The sequence below is a fragment of the Trametes versicolor genome (assembly GCF_000271585.1).
Source record: "Trametes versicolor FP-101664 SS1 unplaced genomic scaffold TRAVEscaffold_3, whole genome shotgun sequence".
Taxonomy (NCBI): Eukaryota; Fungi; Basidiomycota; class Agaricomycetes; order Polyporales; family Polyporaceae; genus Trametes; species Trametes versicolor.
The window spans coordinates 3,806,495-3,829,752 of NW_007360323.1; the positions used below are offsets into that span (position 1 = coordinate 3,806,495).

At 61.1% G+C, this 23,258-nt stretch overlaps 7 protein-coding genes across 7 annotated transcripts; 5 read left to right on the forward strand and 2 right to left on the reverse strand.

Moving 5' to 3' along the window:
- Positions 1-301: 301 nt before the first annotated feature.
- TRAVEDRAFT_70475 (Mfs1.1) lies at positions 302-2,607 on the forward strand (the record flags this gene model as incomplete). The annotated part of the gene is made up of 11 exons (XM_008037787.1): positions 302-484; positions 548-673; positions 738-843; positions 898-1,003; positions 1,066-1,145; positions 1,204-1,321; positions 1,383-1,551; positions 1,612-1,652; positions 1,706-1,752; positions 1,811-2,175; positions 2,245-2,607. The coding sequence occupies 11 exons, from the start codon at positions 302-304 to the stop codon at positions 2,605-2,607; spliced, it is 1,704 nt and encodes a 567-aa protein (XP_008035978.1).
- A 727-nt stretch (positions 2,608-3,334) lies between these two features.
- On the forward strand, positions 3,335-5,389 carry TRAVEDRAFT_45215 (cytochrome P450; the record flags this gene model as incomplete). Its single annotated transcript, XM_008036953.1, has 11 exons — positions 3,335-3,409; positions 3,471-3,578; positions 3,630-3,758; positions 3,824-3,983; positions 4,042-4,125; positions 4,180-4,276; positions 4,336-4,462; positions 4,520-4,633; positions 4,687-4,861; positions 4,929-5,160; positions 5,224-5,389. The coding sequence occupies 11 exons, from the start codon at positions 3,335-3,337 to the stop codon at positions 5,387-5,389; spliced, it is 1,467 nt and encodes a 488-aa protein (XP_008035144.1).
- A 2,141-nt stretch (positions 5,390-7,530) lies between these two features.
- Positions 7,531-9,906, forward strand: TRAVEDRAFT_63703 (uncharacterized protein; the record flags this gene model as incomplete). The annotated part of the gene is made up of 4 exons (XM_008037788.1): positions 7,531-8,886; positions 8,941-9,258; positions 9,466-9,682; positions 9,730-9,906. Coding segments are annotated over 4 exons (2,067 nt in total), but the record flags the coding sequence as incomplete, so codon positions are not given.
- Positions 9,907-10,433: 527 nt separating this feature from the next.
- TRAVEDRAFT_45217 (uncharacterized protein) lies at positions 10,434-12,085 on the forward strand (the record flags this gene model as incomplete). Its single annotated transcript, XM_008036954.1, has 2 exons — positions 10,434-11,642; positions 11,693-12,085. The coding sequence occupies 2 exons, from the start codon at positions 10,434-10,436 to the stop codon at positions 12,083-12,085; spliced, it is 1,602 nt and encodes a 533-aa protein (XP_008035145.1).
- A 256-nt stretch (positions 12,086-12,341) lies between these two features.
- On the forward strand, positions 12,342-14,468 carry TRAVEDRAFT_27712 (uncharacterized protein). The gene is made up of 3 exons (XM_008036698.1): positions 12,342-12,389; positions 12,587-13,819; positions 13,877-14,468. The coding sequence occupies exons 2-3, from the start codon at positions 12,587-12,589 to the stop codon at positions 14,252-14,254; spliced, it is 1,611 nt and encodes a 536-aa protein (XP_008034889.1). The 5' UTR covers positions 12,342-12,389; the 3' UTR covers positions 14,255-14,468.
- A 241-nt stretch (positions 14,469-14,709) lies between these two features.
- On the reverse strand, positions 14,710-16,336 carry TRAVEDRAFT_70479 (uncharacterized protein; the record flags this gene model as incomplete). Its single annotated transcript, XM_008037789.1, has 6 exons — positions 14,710-15,106; positions 15,167-15,363; positions 15,440-15,686; positions 15,751-15,853; positions 15,914-16,087; positions 16,168-16,336. 6 exons carry the CDS (start codon positions 16,334-16,336, stop codon positions 14,875-14,877), a joined length of 1,122 nt encoding a protein of 373 aa, XP_008035980.1. The 3' UTR covers positions 14,710-14,874.
- A 1,025-nt stretch (positions 16,337-17,361) lies between these two features.
- On the reverse strand, positions 17,362-20,718 carry TRAVEDRAFT_27713 (uncharacterized protein). The gene is made up of 4 exons (XM_008036699.1): positions 19,780-20,718; positions 18,811-19,474; positions 18,583-18,760; positions 17,362-18,512 (listed from the first exon to the last, which is right to left on the reverse strand). The coding sequence occupies exons 2-4, from the start codon at positions 19,184-19,186 to the stop codon at positions 17,669-17,671; spliced, it is 1,398 nt and encodes a 465-aa protein (XP_008034890.1). The 5' UTR covers positions 19,187-19,474; positions 19,780-20,718; the 3' UTR covers positions 17,362-17,668.
- Between the last annotated feature and the right edge of the window lie 2,540 nt (positions 20,719-23,258).

The window sequence follows — 23,258 nt, forward strand, 5'->3', positions numbered from 1 at the left end:
CCCGGGCGCGGGCGGGAGAAGTTCACAGAAGCCCGGGATGGGCGCCCTGATATGTTCGGCTGGAGCTTCTACGGTCTTCACATGCGCACGCACGCCCAAATCCAATCTCAGCCTTCTGGGTGTGCGCGTGCTTGCAGCGTAAGTCCGCTGTGCTCCCACACTGGGCCGGCGCGGTTCAGGCCTCCGTGTCTTCTAGCATGCCCTCCGACTGGCTGCGTTTCTGACTATCCCCTGCTCTTTTGCTCCCCTGTGTGCGCGCACGCGCGTGTCTTCTCGCTTATCTTATACCTCATCTTGTACTATGTCTCCCTCGACAGCTGCAGATGGTGCTAGTCCTGCACTAGAGCCTGTCTCCGACCTCACACTCGCCTCCTCCCCCGGCGTGACACCAGCGCTAGCGCCTACTCACTCGCCCAAAGGCGCCCGCTTCTGGGTCATCCTCCTGTGTCTCCTCTCCGGCACGTTCTTCGGCGTGCTCGAAGCGGTGCGTCTTCAGCCTCCCCATCCTAGGAGTATCCAAAAGACTGTCTGACGAAGCGATGTGCAGTACGCGGTGTCGACAGCGCTGCCGGTCATCGTGAGCGACCTGCACTCGGACCAGTTCTTGTGGGTCGCGAGCGCGTATGCTATCTCGAGCACTGCGCTTCTGCCGCTGAGTGGCGGGCTTGCTGAGGTGCGCGCACTGGAGCTGATGCAATGTTTTAGTGTTGTACTGATGTTGTCGACGATGTGTGCAGGCATACGGCCGGCGCCAGGTGATGCTTGGGGCGATCGCCGTGTTCATCCTCGGCTCCGCGCTCTCTGGCGCCGCACAGAGCATGAATATGCTCATCGCTGGACGAGGTCAGCACAATTCCTCATTGCGTTCTCCACGCGTTTCTGACACTAGCGCCATAGCTGTTCATGGAGCGGGCACTGGCGGCATACTCACGCTCTCGCAGATCATTCTGTCCGACATGGTGACCCTGCAGGAGCGGGGCACCTACAACGGTCTTTTCGGTCTGTGCGTGATGCCAACTTGGCTCTTAGGTGACGCGAGGGCTGACATTCTGGGGTTTTACCTAGAATCTGGGCGTTGGGTGGAGGCGTTGGACCAGTCGTAGGAGGTGCGCTCGCGCACCATCGAACTTGGAGATGGCTCTTCTGTGAGTACAGTAATTGAGGATGCGCGGAGATAGCTGTGCTGAAGGAATGAGGTCCCAGACCTCAACGTACCTGCGGGAGGCATTATCGCGGTCCTCTTACTCCTCACCATGCGCACGCCGACGCGCCAGCCAATATCCGGGACGTCGTGGCAGATATTCAAGCGGCTTGACTGGCTGTGAGTGGCCTGCGCTTCGCCGCCTCACCATCCAGGGTAGAGCTGATGTGTTGAACGCCAGAGGAAACACGCTCCTCATCGGGGCGTCGTGCGCGTGCGCGATCGCCTTGACATGGGGAGGGGTCCAGTTCGCGTGGACGTCTGCGAGCGTGCTCGTGCCGCTGTGTCTCAGCGCGGTGGTGTTCTGCGTGTGGGGCTTGTACGAATGGCGATTTTGTTTGCACCCTATCGTACGTCCTTTTAGTGCGCATATAGTCATGTTCGCGGGGGATTGACAATTTATTGTGCAGGTGCCCGCACATATCCTATCAAACAGGACAAGCCTCAGTGGGTGCGTACGCCCACTTTGTCTTCCGGTACTCGTGCTCAAACGTAATCGTATAGATATGTGCAAATATTCCTCATTTCATTCATCAACCTCCTGCTTATCTGCAAGTCTTTCCGACATCATCAAGATTACACTGCACGTTCTGACATGTTTTGTTGCAGACTACCTCCCGGTCTACTACCAAGCATGCAAAGACGCCTCCCCAACCGCCTCCGGCATCGACCTCTTCGGGCTCTGCTTCTCCACCGGGCCCATGGCCATCATCGCGGGGGTGAGCGTCGCCAAGTCCCGCCGGTACCGCCCGCAGCTCTGGACGGCGTGGGCCCTCGTCATGGTCGGCGTCGGCCTGATGAGCACGGTCACCGAGGACACCGCGCGCGCAGCGTCGATCGGCTTCCAGATCATCATTGGGGTCGGCGTCGGCATCCTGTACTCGGCGACGTACTTCCCCGTCCTCGCGCCGCTGTCCGTGACATCCAACGCGCTCGCACTCGCGTTCTTCATCTTCCTGCGCTCCTTCGCCCCAGTGAGTCCCCATCCAGTCCCTCCGCGTTCCATTGGCGCACCCGCTGACACGCCACCCCCGTGTACGTAGATCTGGGGTGTGACCGTCGGCGGCGCGCTCCTCCAGAACCAGCTGCGCGCACACCTCCCCGCGTCCGTGCAGGCCGCGCTCCCCGGGCTCGGCGACAACGTCACGTACGCGGTCATCCCGCTCGTCCGCGGGATGGCGCAGCCGCAGAAGGACCTGACGCGCGCCGCGTTCGCGCACGCGCTCCAGACGCTGTGGCGCGTCGCGATTGGGGTCGCGGGCGTCGGGCTGCTCGCGAGCGTGCCGATGCGCGCGCTGCCGCTGCATACACAGAGGGACGAGAACTGGGCGGGTGGGGAGGGGGCAGGGGCGAAGGCCGAGAAGGAGGACTTTGAGCGGGATGATGCGGAGAAGCCGCAGGAGTGAGCGTGTGCGCGTGCATATGCCAGGCTTGCGACGTCCCTTGGATCGCAGCAGAGATGGGCTTCGCGGGTCTGCTGGGTGCAGTTGAGGTCACAGACAGTACGTGTATGTTCGCAGTAGGTGATATACGATATTCGTCGAGTATACTGCCACCGAGCGAGGAGACCTAGTCCTAACATCCCCGAGTCCGAGCGCGTTCGGAGCCGTGTTCGAGCTCGGGCTCGCCGGTGAGGCCCGCAAACTCGCGCGCCACGATCGTCGCCCGCTCTTTGCGTAAGTAGAACGTTGCGAATACGGTACTAATATACTCAAGCTACACCTGCTAGCCCGAGGGCCGTCGAAGAGAAAACACGTTCCCGGCTGCGTGGGCAGCTGCAGCACGGTCTTCTCGTCTCTTTCTTTATCGGCGTCCGCCCACACGGTTCTCGCCACCCGTGGGTGGTTCTGGCGCAGACGGAAGACGGAAGGCGTACATGGAAAACCGCGAAGCCGCTAGGCGCGTGCGCATGCTGTCAGCCGGGTGTGTATGTCACGCAGGGCCCGGAGCGCATTTTCGCGAGAGCCCACGCTTTTGTATCGAGCGGCCGGAGAGCAATGACGGCCATATACATATACTGCCACTTCGGATGCGCGCTGCGGACTCGCGGAGGTGGTGACGTACCTGTACCCCGGCTGCCGTTGCCCACTCTAAATCCCTGCGACGACCGCCCCCTCTGGTCTCTCTGCAGCCATGTATGCAGTCGTCTGGGTACTCCTCGTCGCGCTTTTGGCTGCTGTATGGGACTCACATCGACGCTCTGCCGTAGTGAGCCCTCACAACATCCATCCCCGAAAGTCCCCAGCATACTCACCAGGACACGCTCTAGCTCGGTGCGATCCCCGTGGTCGGCTACAGCACGCCGCTGCTCTCCATGATCACGGCGCTGCAGTTCGTGCGTAACAGCCAGAGAATGATCGATGAGGGCTATCGCAAGGTGCGCCTCCCGACCACTCGCGCGCCGCAGGTGCTGACGCTGGCGCGGCAGTACCGCGGGGGCCTGTACAGGATCCGCCTCCTTGCACACTGGATCGTCGTCGCGACGGACGCGCAGGCCATCGAGGACATCCGCCGCGCGCCCCCGGACGTGCTGTCGTTTGGGGCCGCGCAGGACGTCGTAAGCATTTCCCCTTTCACACAAGGTTTGGGGAAGGAAAGTTGACCAAGGCGCGAGGGGGTTAGTTCTTGCAGACGATACATACGGCGGGCGTGGAGGTCGTGCACGACCGCTCGCATGTGACGTGGATCCGGAGCGAGCTCACGCGCTGCAATGCCGCGCGGTTCGACGCGCTCCGGGAGGAGATGGCGGTCGCGCTGGACGAGCAGATTCCGCTGAGTACAGGTATGCAGCCGGCCGTGTTTGGTTAGCAAGTATGCTGATGAGCCGAGGCGTGGTGCAGAGTGGAAGGCGTACCCGGTGGAAGAGGTCGTCGCGCACGTCGTGTGCCAGATGAGCAACCGGCTGTTCGTTGGGGAGCCTCTATGTGAGCTGTGCTGCCTACTCGCATGTTATGGTGCTCACTGCTGACGTGTCACAGGTAGGAACCCAGAGTACCTGAAGCTCGCAATGAGCTTCGCCAACGAGTTCATCAGGGACGTCATCGTCGTCAAGTCGTGCCCCGAGTGGCTGAAACCGTGAGTCCCTCGCATCCGTCCTGCGCCTTGAGAGTAATTGGCGGAGCTTCGTTGTACAGAGCAGTGTCCCGCCTGCTGGGGAACGCGCGAAAATGCGCGAAGCGGGTCGCGACCCACCTCCGACTGGTGATCGAGCAGCGAGACGCAGCGAAGAGAGCTTCCGAGAAGGCCAGCGCGTCGATACCTGTACGTGCCTTCCTTGTGCGACGTATTTAGTTGTGGGGTGCTGACCAAACAAGGTAGGACGATGCACTCCAGTGGTGCTTGGACAATGCCACGGGAGATGCGCGACAGCCTGAGAACCTCGCTCTGCGGATGCTGTGGATCAACTTCGGCGCGCTGCATTCGCCCACCGTAGTACGTCTCCCGTACACCTCGTCATTCTCGGATACTAACAAGGGACGTACCAGACGTTAGTATTCGCCCTCTACCACCTCGCCTCGTCTCCACAGTACGTGCAGATTCTGCGCGAGGAGGTCGACGGCGTCTTCGCGCACGAGGGCTGGTCCAAGGCCGCGCTCGGGAAGATGCGTAAGCTCGACAGTTTCCTCAAGGAGGTCTTGCGCCTGAACCCGCCTGGCATCTGTGAGCCCGGCCCTCCAAATATCGGCACACATAACGACATATACTCACTTACATTGCGTACGGACAGGGGCGCAGCAACGACTCGCCCTGCAGCCGTTCACGTTCAGCAACGGCCAGACGGTCCCGGCGGGCACGATGCTCGCGTGCCCCGTGCTCTCGCTGCACCGAGACGAAGATAACTACCGCGAGGCCGCCGAGTTTCAGCCATGGCGGCACTGCGAGGACAACGAGGCGCACAAAAATCTGTTCGTGACGACCAAGCCGGACTTCATGCCGTTCGGGCACGGGGCGGACGCGTGGTGAGTGGGCTTTGTGACCTACAGGGTGTCTGCGGGACGGCTCACTGGGTTGGGGTACGACAGCCCGGGTCGGTTCTTCGCTGCGATTCAGCTGAAGGCGCTGCTGGCGCACATCGTGCTGACCTATGACGTGCGGTTTGAGGAGGGCAGGGGAACGCCTGAGAGGCGGTTCGTCGCTGGGGTGCTCTTGCCCGGGAAAGCCGACTTGGAGTTTAGACAGCGGGCATAGTGGTAGGAAGAGGAAGGTGTCCGTGCGCTACTAGGCCTCTTGATCAGGCGTTCTTTCCGTAGGACTTAGACTCAGATACGATGCTTAAAGGTGACGTCGGCCTGAGATCACACTGGCAGTGGGCGGCGAGCAAGATCTGGAAAGCGAACGGAGTGTTCCCGGTGGATTCACATTGTTTTCTGTACGCTCCGGGGAGGCATTGTGAGCGGAGAGGTCGCCCGGGACAGTGCAGAGGCTCGTGCAAGCTTTGACTAGACTATCCAGGTTTTCTGCAGCACAACGTGTTCAAAAGACAGGACGTTTTCCGCCTTTCGGAGGAACAATTTCGCATGTGCCACTGGCCCGGGTTGGCATAAGTGCAAGGAAATACCGCACCTTATATACGGAACCATGAAACCGCTCGGATGAGAGGTGGTCGTGGTGGGCGGTCAAGCTTGCGATACTCTTCGTCAGTCAGGGCGCGGGCCGCATGCCAGATATTACGGAGACCGCCACGTCTACGATATGGACTGGGGAAGTGGGGTTCCGACCACCTGGAGTAGAAGATATCGTCTGGAGTAGATGCGGATCGCGGATGTCATCGTGTAGATCGGGAGCCTGTGACTGAGGTGTGGTGAACTTGAATACGACTTGCGCGCGCGCGATCCAACGACGTTGCATGCATGCTGAAGCTAGCAAAGAATGCAGTGCAAGCTCGGCAAATCTACAGACTGTGTACCCATGGTAGAGGATGTAGAAGGACTAGTACTGGCGAGGTTCTGCACAAAGGTCTGGTCGGACTTGGACTCCGGAGAATGCTGCGACAGGACGTCGTGGGCACGCAAGCGCTCGCGAAGCCTGTCGGGAGTTGTCGGGTGTTTGCCATCGATCGGTCCTCTCTCTTCGCCTCCATGTACAACCACTTGCGATCCTGCATGCGCGCGTTCGAGCACATCGTTTCCCACTGGTCTCTATCGGCTCGCATGCTTGCAATGCTGGAGAGACTTAGCTCGCCCGGCCACCTACCAGGGATGGCGACGCGATGAGACGTGCCACATCTCATGAGGATTTGCACGACGCCGCGCCCGAAGCGCCACCTCTCGACGTACGTTTCAATATTCCTCCAGCACACAATCCCGCGTTATCTACCGTTTCCGCTTCCTCTAGGTTCCCCTCTGTTTGCGGCCGCCAGCCGGCCTTGCGCGTCGCCTATATGCTGGAGCATGTAGTCGAGTTGCGCTCATAGCAAGACACGTAGCGTCTTGCACGACGAGCCAGAGAAGCTCCGACGGAGGCGGTGGGGCTGCACGTGTGCGGCGCGTCGTGGCACAACGGACGTCGGCGCTGTCAGCAAGTCTTCGATTCTACGACGCGACGCGTTCTTCGTGTTTTACGCGCTTCACGCCCCTCGTGACCGCGATCTTGCCGATTCGGGACAACCTCTTCCCTCGCCGTTCACTCGACACCCCGCGACCCCGTGGCACTACAGCACCCCACCACCACCACCACCAGCCGCCGCCGCACCCCCTTGAACGGCCTCGCATTCCGTCCTCAGGCCTCACCTCTGGATTCCATCCATTCGAGCTGCGCTCCCTGCACTTCCCTTGTTTTCTACATAAGGTGCGACATTTCCTTACACTCATGTCGACTCGAACTAGCGATGTATGCAAAGTTGTTACTCCGGAGGGCGGAAACGTCTCGTTTTTTGAACAAGTTGTTTTACAGCATATGTCGGACCCTGTGTCAGGACGTTTTCCGCATATCAACCCAATCGTACACAGTACCCACGATGCTAGTCTTGAGCTTGATGCATGATGCCTTGGCCTCATAACCTCGTGCTATGACGCGGTCCGAGTTGTTCATCTTTGCACGTTTACAACCAATGCCCCAAATACCCGTCACTCACGCGGCGCGCCTGGAAGTCGTAAAAGGAGCTTTTGGGCAGCAGCATCAGTTGCGTGTATAGCAGAACACCGGGTTTGACCACGCAGGCCGCGCGGTCCAACGCATGTACATCGCGGGAAATGGACATTCTCCGTGCGCATCTGCCGATCTAGAAACCTCTACCCGTGCCGAGAAACGTGTTCTGCTGAACACCTGCGCCAGAGGGTGCATATATCTCATAACGCGACTTCGTATGCTCATCGTCTTTTCCTCTGCAGATGAAGCTAAATCTCAATCGCGGCGAGGCTCTCAACCTCGACGTCCTGCTCAACATCATGTCGCTATCAGACATGTGCACCACCTCCCGCCTCATGCGTGCATCCCGCGAGCTCTACCCCGAAGGCCCCAAATATCTCCTCCGCGACTCCGCAGGCCTGGGCAACACAGCACACGTCCCCTCCTTCGTCGCGTTCATGCGTGCAGACTATCCACACCGCCTCCACCTCCTCGACTCGCTCTACATCTCCACAGGACGCGTCCCGAAGGCCGACGCCCGCCTCTTACAGCACTTCATCGCCGACAGCGCGCCCCTGCTGGAGCTCCGGCGGCTGGCCATCACCCATGCGGAGGAGTTCTTCGAGTCGACTCGGGGCATGGCGCGCGCATTTGGGCTGCTTCGCGGGGTCAAGGAGCTCACGCTGTCGGAGGTTGGGCCGCGCACGAGCGTCTTCCTGAGGAGCTCGCAGTCGCGCCTGGTGTTCGCCGACCTCGCGATGATCCCTCTTCCTTTCGAAGAAGACAGTGACCAGAGCCTCGCGCGTGACGGAGACGAGGTCGGAGACGACCACGATGAGAACGGAGACGACCACGATGAGGACGGAGACGACCCCTATGAAGGCGACAATGAAGACGAGTACGACGATGGCGCATACATCAACTACGAAGACTGGGACGAGTCGGACGACGAAGAAGACAACGACGACGCGGAGGAAGACAGCGGGGACGACTCGGAGCCCGAGGCCGAGGACTTCGGGAACCCGATCCTGCAGCTGCACACCTCCCAGGCGACCCTCCAGCTCCTCAAAGTCCGCGCATGCGACACCTTCTCCGACACCGGCGCCCCGTACACGCACGTCTACCCGCACGTCTGCGCGCTCACGCTCGAAGCAAACGAGCCGCCCGCCGCGGCGCACTACGCGCGCGCGTTCCCCAACCTCGACACGCTCACGCTCCGCTGCGACGCGCGCGAGCTCGCCCCGCTCGGGACGGACCTCCAGGTGTGGGACGCCTTCCGCGTCGCGAACCAGCGCCATCTGCGCGCTGGGGCGGCGTGGCCCGCGCTGCGCGTCGTGCACGGGGCGCTCATGGACCACTTCCTGCTCGGGCTCGCGCGCCCCGTCGAGCAGGTGCACATCGAGGGCTGCTACATGAACATCATCATGTTCCGCGCGGTGGTCGAGGCGACGCGCCCGGCGTACGTGAACCTCAACGCGTTCGACGTCGACCTCTTCCGCGACGGCGCGTTCACTCTGCTCATGCGCGGGCCGCTGCTCGCGCCCGTCCGCTGCTTCGAGATCATGCTCGCCTTTGGGGGCGTAGTCGAGCCCGCGCAGGTCGACGTGCCCAACGCACTGGTGAGCACCCGCGCGCTGCTCCGCGTAAAATATACCTAAAGTTTGGTGTTCTAGGACGCGCTCATCGAGGGCATCGGCAAGATGCCGTCCTTACGCTCTTTTGGGCTGACCCTCAACTGCCTCGGCCTCCAACCCGACGGGGAGCTGCTGCGGGTCGTCGCGCGCCCCGGCAAGCTCTGCCCCGCGGAGGTGCACCTGCGCTCTCTCGACCTCGACGCGCTCGCGCTCCGCATCTGCAACGCCGTGCCGGGGCTGCGGACGGTCGCGATCTCGCTCATCGGGCACCGCGCGCGGCCGAACGCGTTGGCGAGTCTCGGCGAGGATGTGCGCTACGAGAAGGATGCGGTAGAACGGTTGCCGCTGTGGCACGCGGTGCGGGTCGTTGCGCTCGACCTTGAAAAAGTCTGGTGATGCAGTAATTTCTCTGGCGTGATTGTGGATGTACGTACTTGTCGTGCACCTCGTCGATGCTCATCGAACGTCTAGTTGTGTTTGACTGTTATCGTTTGCCGTCGAGTCGCCCGCTCACCGATGGCTGGTTTGTATCTCACACACAAGCTTAGGGGTGCCTATCCACAGAGGTGTTCAGGACAGGGACGATTCGGGCTCGAAACTGGATACGGCTATGGCCCGACACGTGTTAGGCGCGCGTGCATCACGGCCCGTGCGCACGAAGTTCGACTTGGACTCATCCCACTGTGTCTTGCGTCTCATTTCTCCGTATATTTCGGCTGGTTTGCTATGGACTATCTGCCCATGGTGATGCATGAGTGTAGTGAGCGCGGCAGCTTTTCTGGTGAGTTTTCATCTTGGACGAAGTTCTCCGTGAATACACCTACTTAGATCATGAGACTGTTGCGCCTGGTCAATCTCCAAGCTCGCGACCTGGTGGCCTCTACTCATTCTGCCCTCCTTCAGGCTTCGGCAGTGCTGAAACTTGGCCGTCGAAGGCCTGTTGGATACTACTCAAAGCCTCCGACGATCGCAGGCCCAGAATGTTCCAGACGCCCCGGGGGCAGTGTACGCTGGGGAGATGTGGGATAGCGCGGGTGTGCGATGTTGTGCTATGTGGGATCGTACACACATATCCACAGCGCGATGTGTGCGATGACGCGATCCGCGCCGGCTGAAAGGATCGCGCCGGCGGGGTGTGCCTTGGCGGCCTTTTCCTGGGTGCTTTAAAGACGGGCGCGGGGACGCGTCGTTCTCCCGCGTTCCGTCTCGCTGCAGTCGAGTCGTGCGTGTAAGTGAAGCCCCCATGACCAGTTGTGGAAACTCTGATGCTGATATGAATATTAGAATCTAGGTAGGGCTCCTCAAATTACGCCGCTGGTGACTGCCACCTGCTCACCGCCACCGCGTCTCGTATCAAAGGCCTCCATCAACTCCATATTTGCTCTGAAAGGTGAGTTACGCTTCTGCAGTGCGATATTTGGGTATGCAGTCTCTGTAACAGCGCAAACACTGTCTGAAAATGCCCCCAAGCGCGAGCGTCTAAAGGCTGTCTTTCCTCCCATACCGTTTGCTCATACGAATGTTTCCCTTAGATGGAACAGACCGCCAATCCCGATTCAGTCCTCAACATAGACGTCCTCATCAACATCATGTCGATGTCAGGCCCACGCACGATCTCCCGGCTCATGCGCGCGTCTCGCGAGCTGTACCCCGCAGGCCCCAAGTACCTCCTCCGCCGTACCGTGAAGCTCAGGGGAGACGCAAACGTTCGTTCCTTCGTGGCCTTCATGCGTGTGGACAGCCCTAAACGCGTGCCGCTTCTCAAACGTCTCGAAATCTCGACCGGTCACCTCTCTGGGGCCGCCGCCGACCTCCTGGAGAAGCTTTTCCTCGACTGCGCACCGCTTTTCGAGATCCAGCGACTCACTATTGACCACGCGGAGGAGTTCTTCGAGTCGAGTCCGGGGATGTCGGGCGTGTTCAGCATGCTCCGCTCCGTCGAGCACCTCACCGTGTCCGAAATCGGGGCCCGGGCGAACACCTTCCTGATCAATCTTCGGTCGCGTCTGGTATCCGCCAACCTGTTCATGGTCCCCCATCCCGCCGATGAGGACAGCCTAGCCAGCGAAGACTCGGAAGAAGAGGACGAAGAGGACGAAGAGGACGAGGAGGACGACGGCGACTTCCGGAACCCGATCGTCCAGCTGCACGCCTCCAAGGACACGCTCGAGACGCTCAGCGTGCGCCACTGCGATACCTTCTCCGACCTGGGCCTAGACCACGTCTACGAGCAGACCTACCCGCACGTGCACGCTCTCACGCTCGCCGCGAACGAGCTCCCCGCGACCGGGCACTACGCGCGCGCGTTCCCGAACGTGCGCACGCTCACGCTCGAGTGCGACGCGCGCGAGCTGGACGCGTTCGGCGCGGACTTCGACGACTTCTGCGCGCTCCGCATGATGAACACCGACCAGCTCACGCGCGCGGGCGAGGGCGCGTGGGCGGGGATCGAGGAGGTGCATGGGACGCTCATCGACCACTTCTTGCTCGGGCTGCGCGGGCCTGTGGAGAGGGTGCATGTCACGGGCGGGTACATGGACAAGCGCATGTGGCGCCTGGTGCTGTTGGCGTGTAAGCCGGCGTATGTGAACTTCCAGGGGTTCGATGTGGATCTGTTCTTTGGCGGGGGGTTCAAGAGGCTCATGCGCGGGAACTTGCTCGAGCCGGTGCGCTGCTTCGAGATTATGGTGTTCTTCGGGGGCATGATCGAGCCGGAGAATGTCGACGCGCCCGAAGCATTGGTGAGTAACTTCTGATCCTCTGGTACAACATGATGCTCATGTATTTCCAGGACGCCCTCATTGACGGAATTGCCGAAATGTCGTCCCTGCGTTCCTTCGGGGTGACGCTCTGCTGCTACGGTCTCCAACAAAGCCTGGAGGACATGATGGCCAAGCTTGGCGGAAATCCAGCGGGGAAGCCATGTGCCGCAGAAGAGTACTTGCGCGACCTCGACCTTGATGCATTTGCACTACAGATCCAGAAGAGGGTACCCCGGCTGGAGACGATCGTGGTCTCGCTCATCGGACACCGAAAGAGACCTGCCGCATTTGCGACGCTGGGGGCGAACGTGGAGTACGAGAAGGGCGCGGTGGAAAGGATACCGCTGAGGCATGGGTCGCGCATCACCATGTTTGACGAGTTGGACCCCGCGAAGATTTTGAGGAACATGCCGTTTCTGTGATTGCAGCTACCCGTAAAGAATATATCATATACTGTAATGCGCACTGTATACATCCCACTCCCATGTATTATCTCTGGGCGTATGCCTCTCGCCTGTCGTTGCATTGGTTCAGTTGTTCTCCAAGTGCCTTGTTACTCTCGGTAAGGATCCTACTTACCTCTTTTGAAAGAGATGGCCGTTGCCGGCTAGCGCGCGCCCACGCCACGCGGAGATTGTTGGAAGCGTACTTGGTTGCTCGCGACCACCTCGCCAAACCTCAGCGCCTCATCTGAGGTTCCAGCTAGCATCTTCTTCGTTATATAAGGTAAGTGATCTATGTTTTGTGCGCAGGTCAACCCAAGCATGATGCAAAAAGTGTAAGAATGCGACGTGCGCCCAAGTTAGACGCCGGTAGCCCGCGTACCTATGAGTTTCTTTGTCCCAAATTCGACGTCCTTTATATTAGCCAAGCCGGGCTCCTTCTTCGTCGACATCGCTTGCTCATGTCAATTTCCTCAATAGATGAAGATCGCCTCCAATCTCAAACCCTTGCTGAACCTGGATGTCCTGCTGATGGTCATGTCATTCTCCGAGGACATACACACCATCTCTCGGCTGATGCGAGCGTCCCGCGAGCTTTACACCCAAGGTCCAAAGTACCTCCTCCGGGACGCTGTGTACCTTGAAAATGCATCGCATATCCTCTCGTTCGTTGCGTTCATGCTGGCAGACCATCCTCATCGCCTCCCACTCCTCGACTCCCTCTACATTCACATTGGGCTCTTCTCTGCGGCCGACGCCGACGTCCTGGAGAAGTTCCTCATCGCCTGTGGACCCCTCCTTGGGGTCAAACGTCTGGTCATCAAGCATGCGGAGGAGTTCTTCAAGTCTAGCCCCGGACTGGCGAGTGCGTTCGGGCTGCTCCGCCACGTCCAACATCTCGTGGTGTCCGAGGTCGGCCAACACACCAGCGTCTTCCTCAGGGACTTGCAGTCCAGCCTGGTATCCGCCGATTTGGAGATGATACCCCACAACGACGGTGCTTCGTCTGATGACAACGACGAGGGTGACGATGACGAGGGTGACGAGGAGGAGGTGGATGAAGACGAGAGGCTGCGCAAAGCACTAACAGAGAACCACCGGAATCCTATCCTGCTGCTCCACAACTCCCAAGAGACACTCAAAACTCTGGACGCGCGCTCATGCGGCACCACCCCCGATTTCACCAGAAGCGACCAGTATGAGGAGTGCTACCCGACCATACAGAAGCTCACGCTCACCGCAAACGAGCTCCCGAACACCCTGTACTACGCACGCGCGTTCCCAAACGTGCACACGCTCACGCTCCGGATCGACCCGTCCCAACTCGAGATCCTCGGGGACGACCTCGAGGACTTCGACAACTTCCGGGAGTCGAACATGTTCGACTTCACCGAGTACGAGGGCCCGAAGTGGACCGCGCTCAAGGCCGTGCACGGCGCGCTCACGGACCACTTCCTGCTCGGGCTCTCGTGCCCCGTCGAGCAGCTGCACATCGACGGCCCCTACATGAACACGATGATGTTCCACGCGGTGCTCGCGACGACACGCCCGAAGTACGTGTACTTCCACGCGTTCGACGTGGAGATGTTCGAGAACGGCGAGTTCGACGAGCTCATGAGCGGACCCCTGCTCGGGCCGGTGCGCTGCTTCGACATCATGGTCGCCTTCGGGGGAGTGATTCTGCCTGAACAAGTCGATGTGCCCGCGTCGTTGGTGAGTTGGCCCGCCCTTCTGGCATCATACGACTCTTACTCACGTGTTTTCTGACAGGACGCGCTCATCGAGGGTATCAGCAACATCCCGTCTCTGCGCTCCTTCGGGCTGTCGCTTGGGTGCTTCGGCCTCCAGCCGGACGGGGAGCTGCTGAAGGACGTGGCGAACCCGGCGCCGCTATGTCCCGCGGAGGAGTACATTCTCGCGCTCGACCTCGATGCGCTCGCGCGTCGGATTCGCGCGGCTGTGCCGGGGCTGCAGACTGTCACCGTGTCACTCATCGGGCACCGCGCGCGGCGGAACGACCTGGCGGTGTCGGGTGACTACGATGCATATGAGGTGAATGCGGTGGAGACGCTTCCACTGATGCATGCGATGCGGATCGTCGCGTATACCTTGACTAAGAACTCGACGTTGGCCCTTTTGGCGTCATAGAAGTTCGAGCTTTTGATTATTTACGCGTCCCGCATATCTTCAGCCCACCAGTTTTTGTGTACTGTTACTATCTACTGCTAACTCGCTTACTATAAATACTCACAATCTTGGGGTTCTTAGCTTATTTTCTTGCGTTCCGGAATAACCCAATATGAACCATAGCAGCCCACACCGATGTCGATACTGTACACGTACAAATCAGTTTATCTCTCCCTACTATCTTCCGCGAGACAGTCACCCTGGCTGGATGGGACGCAGGTTCTATGACGCATATTCGTCCTTCAGGATGCTCCAAATGGCCTGCGCCACGCCGCGCGGGTCCTCCTGCACGACATGGTGGTCCGCGTCCGCGACCTCTCCGGTCGACTTCACCTGAGTTTTGATTGTATAAAACGTACAGTTTTTTGATTGCACGTCTCGTGCGCCCAACAGGTCTTTAACCTACTATTTGTTTTGTACTGTTACTGCTTGCTACTAAGACATTCACTTGTCCATGTACTCGTACTTAGGCGCGAGGCCCTCAATTGAACTTCAAGACAGCCGTGATCCTGCCGTGGGTTGGTGCATACCAGAGATCAACAACTTCTTGTAGCGACGCCAACGTTTCATCCTTCAGGTAACTACTCCCCATCTCCCGAATCCAAATCCGGGAAGAGCTTGTCGACCACGAACTCACACTGCTCGTTCATGTACACGGACTTCGCGTTGTGTGTGAGCGTCTCCCAGATAGCGTCTGCGACGCCGTCCGGGTTCTCCTGCACGATCTGGTGCCCGCCCTCCACGACGTTCCAGATCATGCGCACCGGGCTGTTCGCCGCCGCGCTCGCCGCGCACTTGTGCACCGGCTGCGGCCTGCCCACGTTTCCCGTCGTTAGTACCGGTGCAACTACAGGTTTCGGAGATGAGACCTACAGTCTGTCTTTAACGGTGGCCCAGACGATGTGCACGGGGAGCCCCGCATCGCAGAGGCTGGGGAGGATCTCAGCCGCCTCGTACGCGTCCTCGTAGTGCGTGTACGCAGCGAGCTCGGCCGCGCGCGTCGTCGCCAGCGTCACGCCCTCGTGCTCGTCTGGGTACACCGCGGTCGGCAGGTCGCGCAGCGCGTGCTCCTGCAGCGTGCATCCCATCAGCGCGTGTCGAGCGCATCAGCAGAGACACTGACAGAGGACGGGGCGCGGTACGTACGACGTAGAGATCGAGCACGCGCGCGTCCCACTGGCTCCAGGGAAGCCGGGTGGCGAGCCAGGCGCGCGCGACGGCGCGGGACGGCCAGATGTCGCGGCGCGTGCGCGTGTACTCGAGGATCTTCCCGAGGGAGGAGTCGCCTTGCAGGATCTGGTCGAGCACGTCGGGGGTCAGAATGACCGGCTCGGCGAGGATGATGGACGCGTAGGGGAGCGCGTCGCGGGGGTAGCCTGCTGTGGACTGGATCCTGCAGCGATTGTAAGTAAGGCTAAGGCGACGCGGGACTCGGAGGCGGGAGGGATAGGACGTACAGCACGCATGCACCTGCGGAATGGCCGATGCCGATGACGTGGTTGCCTTTGATCAGGCCGGACTTGAGAAGGACTTGTACCCCGCGGGCCGCCTGCTGTCCAGCTTGTGCGGTGTTGTGAGCAAACCACTGCAGATGGCAGAGAGTATTCGGAAGACGCTCACATATACTACCGTCGGCGAGCTGTGGCAATATATGCTCGTTCAGCACCGCGGCGCGGCCGTGGCTGGGTACGTCCATCGCCCATGCTTCGACGACGACGCACGGACTCGCGTGATCGGTGTCTTGTTCCTGTAGGTCGAAGAGGTGCTCGAGCGTGGGGAACCACACTTCCTTGTCTGAAAATGGCGCAGGCCTCGGATGAGTATCTGGCGCTACTGGTATATATAACATAGTGGGCAGCCACACCGTCACGTACGCGATGCGGCGCTGTGCAAGAGGATCAGCGAGACAGTGGGACGAGGCCGTGCACTCGGCTCTGCTTCTGCGGCATCCAACGAATGGGGGACGGCGCGCACGAAGGTGAGGGAGAGGCCACCGTCAGCTGGCGGACCAGGGAGGACGTGTTCGGTGGTGTCGAAGTTCATACGAGCAAAAGCAGGGCGCGGCAAGAAAGCTGGGTGCTATGGAGGCAGCAGACTTGGAAGAGCAGCAGTCGCCGTGCGTGGCGCGGTATATAGTCGTGGGTTATCGAATCAGGGCTCTTCTAATGGCCTCCGCGAAGGGGCGTGGCCCTGGAAGCACTTGCGGCGCTGTCGAATGACCTTATCGATTTACGCTTGGTGAGTCATTTATTTGCCCACTGCGTTGGAAGGCGGGATACATCGGAAGGTAGAGATTGCGAACGTGTGCATCTAAGGGAGGGGCGTGGCTGCAGGAGGTAACAGTCTTCGTGCACATGGATATGCAAATGTTGGGTGCATACATGCGCAAATGAGTCGGCTCAGCATTCGAAAAGCTCTCAGATCTCATCTGCGCATGCCGTCATACGCAGACGAGCCTAGATATGTCGAATCTTGAAGAGATTCCCATGGCGAGATCTAAGGAACAAGCAGCTTCCGTCGATTGTCGAGTGCAGAAGAGGATGGCCGTCGGTGATGTCGATGAACGTTCGAACTTGATAGGTATGAACCTCCTATGAAGGGGGGGTGCGGGTGACCCCCCGTGGGAACGTCTGAGTTGGAATCCCTTGGTGAGAGAACGAGCGGGCTTTCAATGGATGGCTGAAGCTCCCGGCCCTCGAGAGCTCCATAGCGGACTGTGGGCGACGTATCACAATAAAAAATTGCTCTTGGGGAATGCTGTCTTCTCCAAACCACCTCATATATTTTCAGGATTTTCAGCTGCGTAGAACGGCGGGCGAGGAAAGACGTCGAGACACTTTTTGGCGCGTCGTTCCCACGGGGGTCACCCGCACCCCCCCTCATAGGAGGGTCCAGCCTCTATTCTGAAGGAACGACTGTCTTCCGCAGAACTAGAGTGCTGGTTCACGAGCCTAGAACTTGAAAGCAGTGCATGTATGCGCTTCACGGCCTGTCTAGATCCTTCGCCACCTTGGTAACTTACCACCCATGCGAATTTGAGCACACCATAAACACACGAGAGAAATGCAGGGGTTCCGATCCGTCTACAAGCATTTAGCGAAAACGCGCGGACGTACAGTTACAATCAGACACAGGGGAACATACACGAGATACAGAAAACAAAACAGTGCGAGAGCGAGCAAGCGGAGCCGTCCATGCGTGAGCGGAAACTTCAGTATCGTAGGACGAGCACATAACGGGTGGTAGTAGCGGTACAGCGACAACAAGGGGGCAAAGAATATAATACGGGGGCGGACAGAGTGGGGCGGGGTTTCTCTTCGTGCGGTCGTGCGTGCAGTCATACAAGTCATCATCAGGCGGAAGGGGCGGGATGCTCTAGGGGTCCTCCTTCTTCAGCCACTCCTCGTCTGTCGCGTTGTTCGCCTCAGCTGCGTCAACAGCCTCGAGCAACTCCGCGTCCGCATCGGCGTCGGCCTCCGCATCGGCCTCAGCGTCCGCATCAGCGTCCACGTCCTCTGCCTCAGCATCGGCCTCCGCCTCCGCCTCAGCGTCGACCTCCTCCCCATCCGCGTCGACGTCCATCAGCTCCGAGCTCTTCGACTTGCCGTCCGACCCGCGCGGCGACGCGCCCGATGCCCCAGCGCCCGATCGCGGGGAACGGCTCGCAGACCGGCTGCTCGCGCTCGCGCTACCCTCCGCGCTGCGGTGACCGTTCACTGCTGCGACGGCCTTGTGCGCGGGCCGCTCGCGACTGGCGGCGCGCGAGGCGCGTGACCGGGGAGTGCCATTGTATGCAGCACCCTCTTCGTCGTTCGCGCCCGAGTTCGGGAGCGTCGCGATATAGGGCGGCGTCGGAGGCGTGCGCTGCGCCGCACGGCCGGCACTCGAGTAGTGCGTGTGCGGCGGCGAGTTCGAGTGGTCGTAGTCCCGTTCGCGATCGCGGTCGTGGCGCACGTACGAGCTGTGCGGCGACGATCCGCTCGAAGACGACAGAATGTGGGTGCCAGCGGGCCCAAGCGAGCGCTGCGACTGCGACGATGATGGGTGGACGTGCAGAGTGTCGCTGCGATGGATCGAGCGGCCGTTCACGAGCGTGCCCGGCACAGCCTGCGCCGCACCAGACGGGTGGATCGCAGCGGGCGCGTGGTGCATCTGCGCGGCCAGGCTGTGGCCGTCGAGCGTCCCGCGCCGTTCGACGCGCTTCATTTTCTTGCGGCATCTAAAAGACCCCATGGCAACCCGCCGACGGTCAGCGCGACATTATTAGCGGTTAGATTTTAGGCACGTACCGGTCGCACACCGTGCCCGGGCCCTCGGGACCTGGGCCCCACTTCTCCACACACTTGTTGTCCTTGTAGCGGCCGGGGAGGCCACACTGGCGACAGATGCGCTGGCCCGCGGCATTAGTCGCCGGGAACCCGCCACCGCCCAGCGACGAGGGGCCAGAAATAACACTGCCTGTCGGGCCTGAAACATTGTCAGCGCAAGACGTAGGGCGTGAAGCGCTAAAAACTCACCGAGAGTCAGAACACTGCCATTAGCGCTCAGTGTCGAACTGCCCGCAGTGAGTTTGCTCTTCTTCACGGGAGCACCCGTCACGGGAGGAGCGAAGATATGCGTCTGATACGTCTGCACCTGCCCGGGAACAGGCAAGGGGCCGGGCGCAGACGCGCCGGTTCCGGAGGCGTGGGCACTGGGGTGCAGTTGCACGGAGGAGTGCGCGCGTGACCGCCCATGCGATAGGACCTGGAGGTGATGTTGGTAGCCCGGGGACGGAGAGCGGTGGCGCGAAGACGGGTGCAGATGCGCGGACGGGTGCACCGCGCGCGGCTGCACATGTCCGTCCGGGCCCGGGCGATCTTCGGCCGGCGTGGTCGTCGCCTCGATGAGCATCTCCTCGAGGCTCAGCGAACTCGCGCGGGAACGCGAGCGGCTCCCGGACGAGTGTTCGCGATCCCGCGAAGTCGAGCGACCGCGGCGATGGCGGTGTTGGCTGACATACCCACCGGGGGCGTACCGCGCTGCGGCAGAATCGTCGCGATCTGAGCGGCGGCTGGATGGATGGTGATACGCAGAGTAGTGGAGCGCGGGAAGGGTGTTGGCGGGATGAGGGTGGAGAGTCGGCGAGTGGTCTACAGCGTGCCCGTTCGACAGGTAGGCGGGATGAGGAGAATTGGACGGCTACACAGAAGTAATGAGTACATAATGAACGAGCCAATGTGATCCGCCGGTACAGCCGCGCTCAGCGCCAGGGACTCGCGCCTAACGGAGTCCGCTCGTCACGACGATTCATAGGCAACGGCACAACTGATACATCTGCAAAACGACGGTGGGCGGCCACATCCATGCGCAACTATGCCGCTGCGCAGCGATGCGGTGCGGTAAGGACTTGAGACGCAGTCCCAGCGTGTGATACTGCCGCCGAGATTTACAGCGGTGGCGATAGGCCGCGACGGGCAACAGCGAAGTCAGAACTAGGGACTCACAGATAAGCTGTAGTGGCGGTCGCGCCCACGGTCGGAGTCGCGCTCGGCGCGGGGTCGCTTGGCGGGTGGCGGGGCACCTGGCCCAGAAAGGACGCCGTTGTTGTACCCGGTGTCCATGCTATCTGCGCGCGGACGGACGCGACTTGAGCTCGTGCTCGGAGGAGGGGGGAGGGTTACGGACGGAAAAGGCTGCGAGGATCCCGCAACGCGCATGCGGGTGGAGCGGGAGGGAAGTGGTGGGAGCGGAAGGTCGTGGTGCTGCAGCGCAGTGGGGAGGTAGACGGAGGCGTTTTGCGTGGGGATGTTGCCGATGGGGACGATGGGTCCGCCACCCGACTCGATGTACCGGGTCCATCTGGAACGCATGTCGGCAGTGCGCGCATCCATCTGGGAGAAAAAGCGATCTACGTCGGTCCAGTACTCTTGAAGCATGCGCAGACGCGCTTCAGCCTCGTCGCGGGCGCGCTCTGCGGCATCTGCACGGGCATCTGAATCGAGGATGGCCTTGCGCGTCGCTTCGGAGAGATGGGGCTTTGACGACGCGCCCTGAGACGATCCGGGCGGGGATCCGTTGGGCGAGCCGGACTGCGATGACGACTGGAAGATGGCGAGGAGGCGTTCAGCCTTGTCGGCGCGTCGCTTGACCTGTGCGAGTTCGGACTTGAGGGACTCGGCCTCTTGGAGGCTCTTGGTGAGAAGCGCGGCGAGCTGGGCGGGAGAGCTGGATGCGGGGGGCGAGCCGTTGGTCTGCGCGACGGGCTCCTCCCTGTGCGCGGGGACCGCGGGCGGTGGTGGCTGCGGGGACGCAGACATGTGCTACGGTGCGAGAATGGCGGTAGCTGAGGAGAAGAGCGAGCTCGGTGTACGCGACGGTGGGAGATGGGTGTATGCGCGATGTCTGGGGAGGGTGTATGCGCGATGTCGGGGGAGGGGAGAGAAAAGGGGGCGGGGGGCGGGGCGGGGCCATGGGAGGAGGAGGGAGAGTTGATATGCCCTCGGTCGACAACGCCACGCTCGCCATCACCCTTCCCAACTCGGCCGGTTTTCATTTTCGGCCATTTCCCTCTTTACCAAATCGGGCCTCCCCCTCCTCGCCCCTTCCGCCCGCGCCGCCGGGACCCCGGGCATCGCTCCCCCGCCCGCCGCGTCTCCCGCCAGCCTGCCACTCGCCCGGCTCGCGTGCGCTGCGAATCCAACTCAGCGCGCGATCTGCCAGCTCCGATCGCTCTCTCTCATCTCGCCTCGCTCTCCTCCGTCGCCCACCGCACTGCAACCTCTCGCGGCAGCTCATCTCAACTCCTCCATCTCCAGGATACACCTCTCCGTCAGCCCGCCAAATCATGCCTCTCTGCTTCTCCGTCTCAGGCCGGCGCGCCCGCTCGCATGCCCGATGGCCCCTCCGACGTGGGCGTAGCTCGGGGCTCCCGCACCGCCAGCTGCAGCGCTTCGAAACACGAGGTTACGGCAAGGATCCTCTTTTTCTCAGCCAGAAGTCGAAGCTCACCGTCCTGCGCTCGACACACAGGCGCGCATCCCTCCTATGGTGCGGGGCGTCTAGTCACCACCAAAGTTGTACAAGGCTATAGGAGGCTTCAAATGTTGTCCAAATTCTTATCGCCTTGACCAAACGACTCCTTTTGGATGGGGGAACAAAACTGTCAAGGCGATTTGCAAAATTCTCAAAACTGACGGAGTTTATATTTTTTAGACCTGCCGATTTTGCCAGTGATGGGAACAACCTTCCCAATATGGTAATTATGGCCAGATATGGTATTTAGACGCCCATTCTACTGGTGATCTCGAGCTCCCTTCTCGATGCTATGGACCCCCAGCAGTCTGAATTCACACTCATGAGATGCAGAAAGAACCAGGAGACATTTGCCGTCGATTTAAACCCTCGGGATGAAACATGGTCTAATCAACCAAGCCCACTCTCCCTAGGGTTGGCCTTAAGCGCCGACCCTAGGCTAGGGTTAGCCCTACCCCCGACCGATTTTGCCGCTATACAACTTTGGTGGTGACTAAGCGCCCCGCACCATAGCCCGTCCGCTCCTGCCGCTCCTCCAGCGCCACCACCTGCCACTTCCTCATTCTGCAGTTCTCTCTCCTCATCCGTCCCAGCCCCGGTCGCCCTCTAGCTCCAGAATTCAGTCCTCCAGTCTGATCCATGCGGCCCCGGCTCCTGTACCTCACCTCCTTCCCTCGCACGCCCGTCCTGCCTCCACGCTGCCGCCCCCGAGCCTCTCTCCGGTCCCGGGCCTCTCTTCCCGCTCGTCCGACGCCCCTCACGCCTCTCCTGAACGAACGCTCTATGCTCGCATGCCGCCCTACGTCAGCTGCACCCGTATACTTCCTGCTCATTGGTCGCCGCCCTTCTTGGTCCCCGAGGAAATCCGGCATCCAACTCTGTTGCTCTCTATTCAATCCGCCTCCAGGTCTCTTCCTCTAGCCGCCTATGGCCACCCAGCGCCCGCGTCTCTCTTCTCTTGACGCTCCTGCCGTCGGTCCTCCGCCTGCCGCCTAGCCTCACAGCCCGCCCGCTCTCCTGGTTCGCTGCGTTCTGCCTCATGGCCTGCGCGATGCGCTCTTCTCTGACCTCCCGCAGCACAGCGTCCCGCCTGGCCGCCTGTGCGTGTTGCTTGCTCATCCTCGTTAGGCTCTGCACCGCAGCCACTTTCTCTCGGTGAGCTCAATTCGACCTCCGTCCGTCCGCGCCCCTCCCAGCGCAGGCTTCGAAGCCACAGCCGCACCCCGCGGTCCTGCGCGAAGCGCCGGGCATTCCTCCGCCCAAAGTCCCGCCGCGTGCTGAATATGGGTCCGCGTTCTCGCCCGTCAGGTACTATCCCTCCTTTGACGATCACGCCCGCGCGAGGCCTTCTCACGGAGCGTCCGTCGGATGTGTCACGGCTTCTCAGATGACCTATAATGAGCCCTCCGCCCGGCGCGCGCCACTCCCGACTGCGCGCACCCGGCGTGAGGGGGCTGGCTGCCCATCAGAGCGCGGACACTTGTCGGCCGTTCCCACACGATACGCCCGGAGCATGGGGCCTGCCCGCGGGCGTGCTACACACGCTTGGCACCTTCGCGCGCGAGGGGGACACCGCGGCCGCCTGCCTCGCGGCAGCCGCACCTCGAGTGCGCAGCCGCGTCTTCCCAGCGGAGGGAATCCCCGCAGGCGCACGGGCGCCTGTCCCCGCGGCCCGCCCGTCCACACGAGCGCGCGGGACCGGGCGGCCGGAATAGGCAAGGGGCGGGCTGGCGGCGGGGTTGCCGGGGTCCAGCCGCCGCGCCGGACGCCCCTTTCTATTTCCGTTGATGTGCGCTCGCCGTCTCGGACGATGACACATGCCGCCCGGCTGGCGAGCAGACGTCGCGGGCTCAACGGAATTGCCGGCGGGGCGCGCGTCGCCGCCTCCCACGCCGCCCGCCCACGTGGCTTCGAACGGAAAGTCTGCGCCGCGCGCGCCCGTCGCGACCCA

Coding starts and splice junctions, on each gene's coding strand:
- TRAVEDRAFT_27712 (XM_008036698.1), top strand. CDS start 12,587: ATGAAGATCGCCTCCAATCTCAAACCCTTGCTGAACCTGGATGTCCTG. Junction 13,820..13,876: donor TCGATGTGCCCGCGTCGTTG/GTGAGTTGGCCC, acceptor GTTTTCTGACAG/GACGCGCTCATCGAGGGTAT.
- TRAVEDRAFT_27713 (XM_008036699.1), bottom strand. CDS start 19,186: ATGCTCATCGAGGCGACGACCACGCCGGCCGAAGATCGCCCGGGCCCG. Junction 18,761..18,810: donor TGGCAGTGTTCTGACTCTCG/GTGAGTTTTTAG, acceptor ACAATGTTTCAG/GCCCGACAGGCAGTGTTATT. Junction 18,513..18,582: donor CCGGGCACGGTGTGCGACCG/GTACGTGCCTAA, acceptor GGGGTCTTTTAG/ATGCCGCAAGAAAATGAAGC.